Source organism: Solanum pennellii, chromosome 2 (assembly GCF_001406875.1).
Source record: "Solanum pennellii chromosome 2, SPENNV200".
In the NCBI taxonomy this organism is placed as follows: domain Eukaryota; kingdom Viridiplantae; phylum Streptophyta; class Magnoliopsida; order Solanales; family Solanaceae; genus Solanum; species Solanum pennellii.
The window spans coordinates 58,488,555-58,496,875 of NC_028638.1; the positions used below are offsets into that span (position 1 = coordinate 58,488,555).

The window sequence follows — 8,321 nt, forward strand, 5'->3', positions numbered from 1 at the left end:
AGCGTGTGTGGCGGCGACAGAAAAGGGAATTATGCGTTAAATTGTTACTATTTGTACTCAATTATTTATTTATTTTTAAAAATATTTTTTATAGTGGAATAGTGGATGAGGAAAAGATTTTATGGATTTTATATGTCTTAGGCTCAAGAGATTGAAACTTTATGTTTTGAGCATCGATTCGAAATTTAGGAATAGATTTGAACTCGTAGGCTTATGATTAATCCTAGACCATTACTTTCTAGATTTTGATCACAGGACTGGAATTTAACTTTTAAATCGACTTTGGGGTACTGTGATCGCATTAGTACTGTAAGGGTCGTTTGGTACAGTGGTGAGATGACCTTATGGGATAAACCATCTTTATCTTTTATATGATACAACTAACCTAACCATTTGAGTGTGGGAGCTATCTTGAAATTAGCTGCTAATATTCTAAATCAACTATAATTAAATTAATTTCATATTTCTATTTCGAAATTATTATCTTCTATCCAACACCAAAAAGGCCAAAGAATAGACCAGTGGATTCAAGTGGGGAACTGCCGCGGCCACTTGGAGAGGGCCGCCTAAAGGGTGAGGATGAGGGAACAACACTGTCCCTACAATGGCTTCAGTGTGGTGCAAGTGGGTAGTGTGTGATTTTGTGTTTTGCTAACTCTAAACAAAAATGTAGACTAATTTATGCCTACTTCAATTATTTTGTCATATATGTATTGTCTTCTACTCACAAAAATATCGAGATAACTAGATATTTTTGTTCAATAATACTATTTAGATGGTATTTTGCAGCTAGTTGTTGTAGCAGGGACGACTCATTTTCAGTATTTAGAACATTTCAATGAAAGAAGTTTTATTGAAGTCATTGTCTGTGGTTCTTATAACTTTTTGACATAGAACAGAATTCACCATGAAAAGGATATGAGCACCTAAAGACACGGTTAAATGGTCAATGAGGTCGTAGATTCAAATCTCATCGGAGACAAAAATACGATATGAGGTGATTACTGTTCTTTCTCTCAAACCACTATAATTACTAACTATGAAATACTGTTTTTGGTAGGAGGCAATAGATGTCCCATGAAATTAGTTGAGGTGTCCACAGATTGGCTAGGACACCACTATTATAAAAGGAGAAACATAAAAGGATACAATGACATCCTCCATCTTTTACAAGATATGTTAACTAAATAAAAATAATAATATCTCAAATTAAAACAAGAGTGTACCTTAGCTGAATTCCATAATTCTCCTGAACCGTAATCATCACAAAGGTTGATGACGAGACTATGGGCCACCAGCCATTCCCCCTTGCCTGCCATAGTCTCTCTTCTGTTTACAGAGATAAGCTCCATTGTCAAATCAAAACTGTCACATATGCACTCGCAATGGGAACTTTTCTTTATATAACATCTATTTATCCCGGCACTAGATGTTCACTTGACATGTCTGTATGATTACCAGTGACATCAAATTCAAGTTTTATTCGATCAAATCTAAATATAGTTACTATGTAAGTAAATTTGACAAGGTATCCTGTGTCCCATAAAAATTTTAGTAAAATAAGGTCAAATATTCAAAAATAAAATGCTGCAATCAGCATGGATTGTGTAGGAACCAGGGAGCAGTAATGTTTTTTTTTCTTCTGAATTGACCAAATATAACGAGTTACATGCCAAGCTAGATCAATGGAATGTCTCCTCCGAGCACCATACATGTGCCTACCCCTTTAACCTAGAAGAAAAGGCATCATGGACTGCTACTGTGGACAATAAATAGAGGATAAGGATTTTATCCGGTGTAAATGGAGAGATTGATTTGTATTCTCCACCTCCTATTAGTCTCCCTTTTTACAAAAGTAATACTCGAAAAAAGAGGCAATTGATCAATTGTGAAGTGCGAAATGTGAATAGAGATGCTTTCACATTGAGACTAGTGAGCTCATACTCCACCTGTCAAACTGAATTTAAAAAAAAAAAAAAAAAACTATCACTGTCAGCATGTGGAAACGCCCTGTTTCCTAAAGACAGTCCAGTCACTAGCCACTAGGGCCCCAAATAGCAAAACTAATATTGTGCCATTTCTGTCAACAGGACCTGTTGAAAATCTTCCATGGGGCTGTTCTGTTATGTTTTTTTTTTCACACATAAGGTCACCCAACCACCTCAGCATTTATAGTCAGTCGTTTTGTAGTTCAACAACCAAAGACAGAAATGCAGCCCATTCAGAGATGGGTTCCACACAAAAATCGGTAAATGAAAAAGACAAACATAATTCATAACAAAATCCACCCAAAAGACCCTTCAATCAAAGAGCAAAGTTTCAGTCAAGATAGGTGCCTACTATTTAATGTTTTTGAAGGGGCACATAAAATGTTCCCCACTTGCACTAAATATCTGTTTTTTCTTCTATGTTTCAAACCTCTGAAAAGTTGACTCGAAAACTTTGCTTTTGAACAGTATTATCTATTAGAATGAACTCTGCAATGTCTTAAAAGGCCAAGTTTCACTATTCTCCTACAAGATTGCTAATTTACATGAATATATCCTAGTCTGGCACAGTATGTCTGAGAACTGCAGTTTATAAAATTAAGCTGACTGCCTTGACCACCAGATCCTGTGGAAGAAGGGACTAACTGTGTTACTTGTTTTTAACGGTTAACTTATGTTGGTACATGTCAATCTTCCATTTCTGTAGCCCGCTTTATTTGAAGGGCGGCCCTTACAACGTTTCCTCTTGTTATTATTCCCACCTTCATTAAACAATGGCCGATCGATTAGAAAATGATATATTGGCAAAGAAGCTGTACACAAACAAAACTTTATGAACTTACCAGCTTACCCTTACCATCTACCACAGGAAGCCGACGATATTTTGTTTTGAGTAGAAGTCTGACAGTGAAGAAAGAAGTGCATGAGAAAGTGTTGGCGGACTCATTCAATAAAAAGCAAGAAAGGCATTACTTGGGCTCAAGTAAAATAACAATTAAAAAATGACAGCACCTTGCTGCATCTTCAAGATTGGTAGATTCACGAACTACTAAAGGAGCAGGTGTCATCAGATCACCAACCACTTTCCCTTTGGTCTTGCCAAGCAACTTTTGAACCTCATTGAATGTCTGCATTATTGTTCAGAATGCCCCACATCTTGATTAGCTTTGAGGTGCGATGTGATACTGTTAAAATGATGCATAATCAAGTGAATTTTCACTGTTCTTCCTCATATCAAAAAGATGACGAGCGTTCCCAGCCAACCACCCCATTTATTAAGATTTTTCCAAGTATCTCGAGGTTGGAATAGGAATACTTGAAGAAGTAAGGCACTCCTGTGAGGCAAAGTTTTTAGTGAAATGACCAACTTCTGAAGTTGATGATCAAGAACTCTCTTAGAATCCCCTTTCCCTGAGTCGATTAACTGAAGTTTGGCTTTAAGTAGCTTTTGCAATAAGTCTTCACCAAGTTAGTCACTATAATCTGTGCTACGGTGGAATACCCAATACAATTTTTTATTTTTTTGGGGGTGTGGGGAGGGGCATCAACAGTTCTCAAGCGAATATCAACCTTCCACCACAGAGATAAATTCAGTAGTCCTCTATGCAGAAATCAAGATACTTTTGTACTTCAGAAAAATAATCAGAATTTTGAAAAATTTTGGATTTCATGTTGAAAAGAAAAATATTTATGGATGTCAGTGTGAACTATTTCTACAAAAATATAAAATAAAGAGTAAACGAAGGAATTAAAATTTTCTTACTTTCCAGTTGCTGTCTACTTCAGGAAATATGCCTGCATCAGCTGTTCCTGTACCTAAGAGAAGTATTTGAACAAGTGACATGTCATTTTACTAAATCAGTTTAAACGAAATAGAAAGGGGAATATGGAGACAGTGGAGGACTATCAAACTCACCACGAAACAAAATGAAAAAGGAAAGAAAAAGAAAAGTTCCACTCAAGTCTGACAAGATTCAAGAACACCAGCTTCTTAGCAGCTCAATTTGCATCTCTGATCTGATAATTCTAATTTAGATCATTACTCAATTAATGGGATAAGCAATTCAATCTTGAGTAATCAAACCAGACTCAATAATTTAGGTGACTGTATTTTGTAACTGTTTCTATCCCTTTATGCTCTACAGCCATGGCATCAAGTCGTTGATGACCGTAGATACCAATTACTTACCTCTTGCATAAATAAACTAGTTCCCCACTTATATATAAAAAGTAAAAAAAAAACTAGGCTGCAAGAATGAATTTTTCAGGCAATTCTACTTTCACATGACCAAAATCCGAGGAAGTAAATTTACAAAAGACAAAGAAATCCTTCTTTTCTTCGAGCTTTGTCTGAGATAAAGAGTCCATGTGTGGGTGTAGTACTGACATGAATTCTTTCCATGACAGAGCAAATAGTGCACAGCACACCAGGAGAGGGAATCATGCCTTTGGAAAGATTGCTCAACGCAAGAATGATAAAGTGAAAAATGAAATGCAGGATAAATGAAATATAAGCTGAACATAAAAGAAAAGGGAGCAGAGGAGATGGGAGGGGGATTTGGGTGGGAATCAACACCCTCACAAAAGGTAAAACAAACTACATATTCTTAATCCAAATAAACTTGTAGGAGTAGATAATGGTATCTACTGCATATAAAGAGAGAACATAAGCCTCGGAGAGGTTTTCAATTGACTTCTGTTATAGTTATGAAATGGTCCCAAACAGAGAAGCACAGTAAGGGATTAGGGAAATCTTAATTTATTTTGCATTTTATAGCCATAACATAGCTGAACATATGGAAAGAACGGCACAATAACAACTTTGGCTATAGATAAAAAGGTCCAAGGCACAATAAGGAATTAGGAAAATCATAACTTATTTTAAAGTCATAACCAGAAAGAAAGGCTAAAATGATAACAGCATTTTAAACATTCTTTCTGTTAATTACCAAGCGAGTCAAACCTAAAAAGCAACTGCAAATATGATGTGGAATTTGTTCCTCTTTGATGGACATTCTAAATTCAAAGTCACAAATTACTAACATAGTCAAGTAATAACAAATTTCACAAAGATAGATACGATCTAACTAGAGAGACATGTTATTGTTACATGTTCACCAAGGAAAAAAAGGAGAAAGAGAGATGCACCACACTCATCTCAAACATAAGCTTTCCTGTAGTATAAAGGCAAATAAATTTTGAAGATTTTGGATCCCCAAACCTTAAAAATCTGAATATCTTCTACAGCCTATAGGCAAATGTAGTGGATTGTATCCCATTTATCCATTTGGCAGTCCAAAGTAAAAAAAGCAGTAACATGCCAAACTCGTTCAAGGTTTCAATGAGAACAGACCAGAAAAAGGATATTGGCCAAAGACCAATAGAATTTATTGTGTCTACACATTAAGTAATTGTAGCATCACCATGAAGAAAATTTACCTGATACAGAGTCGAGCGCTAATAGATCATAGTCAGAAACAAGACCAACCTGAACAAGAAAGTGGTTCTGAGTTTTGATGTTTTAATGAGACAAAAAAATATTTACCAATGTTGAAAAAACAGATTCCTATTTATCAGCCATCGAATGAGTTGAAGTGATAAGGGGAAACAAAAGAATTAAACAATTCTGTTGCCAAAAAGATATATTAGCATTAGTCTTTACTTACCTTCTTTGACATTGCTTAGTGTTATAAGAAGAAGAGGTTCGAAGCATGATTTTTCATAAATATAAACCAGATAAAGAACATGAGATTGTGCACAAAATCAGAAGATTAGAACATCTCCTAAGTAAAGCTCTGGGTGTGCTAATTAATTAGAATACTGCCGATTCTTGTCCACTCATTTCATTTGAGACATGAAATTGGAATCTTTTTCATTTTATTTCGTCAATTTTGGCTAAGAACTCAGAAGTTGGAGGGCTGCTATAACAGATATACAAATTATGGCTTAAAATATTTTTGTCTAACATATCAAGATAAGCACGTACCCAAAGTGTGAAAACTGAAGCACATGAATTGCTCTCTAGTTTCCTATCATTAAGTAAGAGCTTATTGATTAGAATATGATGCAAATTAAACTCTATCCTAATGGTTATGTCCAGTCGCATGCTTGCCAACTACCACTCTAAAAGTTCCAAAGCAGTTACAAGATGATCTACTTTTGGCATTTGTGGAAGTACCCCATCACTGTAAATAACCAGCTTACCTGTCTAATAAACAAATATTATGTACAGTCTCATAGTAATCTATATGGCTTGATGTGCCGAAATTATCTTCTGAGTTAAACAAACTTCAGTTTGCACAAGTAGACACCAAAGATGTTGAGGATTCCTAATGCTCAGCTATGACGATACTAATTCAACTTCAATAATTAATTACCTTTAGATATGTAGTTTCACACATGCTCGGAAGAGCTACATAAGCAGGAAACTGAGTCATTTGATAAAGGGTACTTATAATCAATAAAGCAGGAACTACAATGACTTTAGCTGCTTACATTGCAAATCAGAACTTACTAGTTTCCAGTTATCATCAATCACAGGGAAACCAGTGATCCTGTGTTCCACTAGAGCTTCCAATGCTGTTGCAGATACAATCCTTAATCAGAAATTAACTTCACGTAGATAAATTAAAGATGAAACGTGAGTACAAAATTACCTTCATCTACGGATGTTGTGGGCTTTACCACATGTAACTCCTCTTTCCTGGTCATGAAATCACCGACCGTATACACACCATTTCTGGGCTGCCACAAGTAGAAAAGCTTATGATTTGGTGGACATTTTGGGAAAAGGAACTTCATAATGCAAGTGAAAAAAATGCATTTACAGTTCCCAATTTTGAACAAAGGGATTCAAAAAGAGACGGATCAAATCAAACAACAACTTGTGAGCTAGATATTCACATTAGGAGCATAACTATATCAGCCCCTTTGTCCCAAAATTTTAATCCAGGTCTTCTCCCAAGTGTCAAATAAAAGGAGATCTCTCCAAAAGACATTTAAAATGTAATATGTCATATTGAATTAGAACTGTGATTTCTAACGTCTTCTGTAAATATCTAATTTTATTTTCTAAATACCTATCAGTGAACGCAACAGCAACAAAGTTACATGTACTCATTTATCTATGAAACATCCACATCCAGTTGTGTAGCAAAAACTTTTTGCATTTAGTGAGATGCAATCAACAGGGAAAAGAAGGGTGGTTGTAATTTTAGACAAAAGAAGTACTACAATACAATTTACTTGCCTTTTCTGTCACTTTATTTTTCAAAAAGCATGAGTGCCTGTTAAAAATTATGGAAGACATGATATATGAGAATAAGAATTCTGTTCCACTTAAGCCGAAGGTAAATATGCTGCTCTCCCCAGGTGGAATTGAAGTTTATTACTCCAAAAAACTAATGATCAACAGAATTCAGGTTCACTTGTCAGTTTTTATTCACTATCTTAATATACGCATATAAAATCTCAAAAATTTTCAATACACAAAAGGAAAGTATGCGATAGTCCCTACTCTCAACAGATGAGCTTTCAATGTAATCCAACAAACTTCCACTGTTGAACTAAGTATTAAGCTGAAGAGATCAATTGGTAACTATTGAACATATCACAACAGGTCACTTTAGAATTCACAAAGCACACAGTACTTAATCCTTTTTAGATAACTCAACTGAAACCAAATACTGTTTCTTCTCTTCACAGTGCATCATCTATAGCAGATTTGCGTGTTAGCACAACCAGAAATATTTTATAACTTATGTGTACACTTTATCCTTCCCGAAATTCAATATCCTAGTATGTGCTGGTGAAATATATACCAAATTACTACTAAAATATAAGCACAAATAGAGAATAGAGTTGATTAACTACAGGAAGTTAAGCTAAGATTTCAATCAAGTGAGTAAAAGTGGATAAGGAAGCAAACCGGTACAGAATTGGCCGTCAAAGTGTTGGCTGAAGCAAGGCGAAAGGTATCTCGAGAGTCCGAAAGACGTAGAGGAAGGTAAAATTTAGTGGAAGTAGCAAGTATGTGGCCGGGTAGAGATAAGAGCAAGCAAGGCAGCTGACGGTGGAATGCGACGGGTGTGCGGTGGAGACAGCTTCCAGAGGGTGATATGGATGCCATCGACGGGAGAGAAGAAGAAGATAATAACGAACAGAGAGAATAGTGGAAGTGAAGATATTATTATGGCAGTAATGGCTTCGACGGAAATTGCGAAGCCAGTATTCCACTAGGCAGAAGGGGATGGCCTCATCAGTCAGTTAATTTTTGTGCTTCTCGAGGCATATAAAATTGAACTTTCCGATATTGGTCCTCTCGGAGAAAGATAT

At 35.7% G+C, this 8,321-nt stretch overlaps 1 protein-coding gene across 5 annotated transcripts; it reads right to left on the reverse strand.

Moving 5' to 3' along the window:
* Positions 1-2,271: 2,271 nt before the first annotated feature.
* Positions 2,272-8,321, reverse strand: LOC107011186 (CBS domain-containing protein CBSX1, chloroplastic-like). 5 transcript variants are annotated; one of them, XM_015210578.2, is made up of 9 exons: positions 7,921-8,321; positions 6,644-6,731; positions 6,483-6,566; positions 6,365-6,399; positions 5,427-5,475; positions 3,751-3,803; positions 3,000-3,115; positions 2,831-2,888; positions 2,272-2,749 (listed from the first exon to the last, which is right to left on the reverse strand). In XM_015210578.2, the coding sequence occupies exons 1-9, from the start codon at positions 8,113-8,115 to the stop codon at positions 2,675-2,677; spliced, it is 753 nt and encodes a 250-aa protein (XP_015066064.1). In that variant the 5' UTR covers positions 8,116-8,321; the 3' UTR covers positions 2,272-2,674. The 5 variants fall into 5 exon arrangements, with proteins under 5 accessions (XP_015066064.1, XP_015066063.1, XP_015066062.1 ...); XM_015210577.2 differs by having other exon boundaries at positions 6,365-6,415; positions 6,502-6,566; positions 7,915-8,307; XM_015210576.2 differs by having other exon boundaries at positions 7,915-8,307.

What these genes read in the sequence shown, in the direction of transcription:
- LOC107011186 (XM_015210576.2), bottom strand. Translation starts at nt 8,115, where the DNA reads ATGGCATCCATATCACCCTCTGGAAGCTGTCTCCACCGCACACCCGTC. An exon ending in CACAACATCCGTAGATGAAG is followed by an intron (nt 6,567 to 6,643) that starts GTAATTTTGTAC and finishes TATCTGCAACAG; the next exon opens with CATTGGAAGCTCTAGTGGAA. An exon ending in AGCGCTCGACTCTGTATCAG is followed by an intron (nt 3,804 to 5,426) that starts GTAAATTTTCTT and finishes TACTTCTCTTAG; the next exon opens with GTACAGGAACAGCTGATGCA.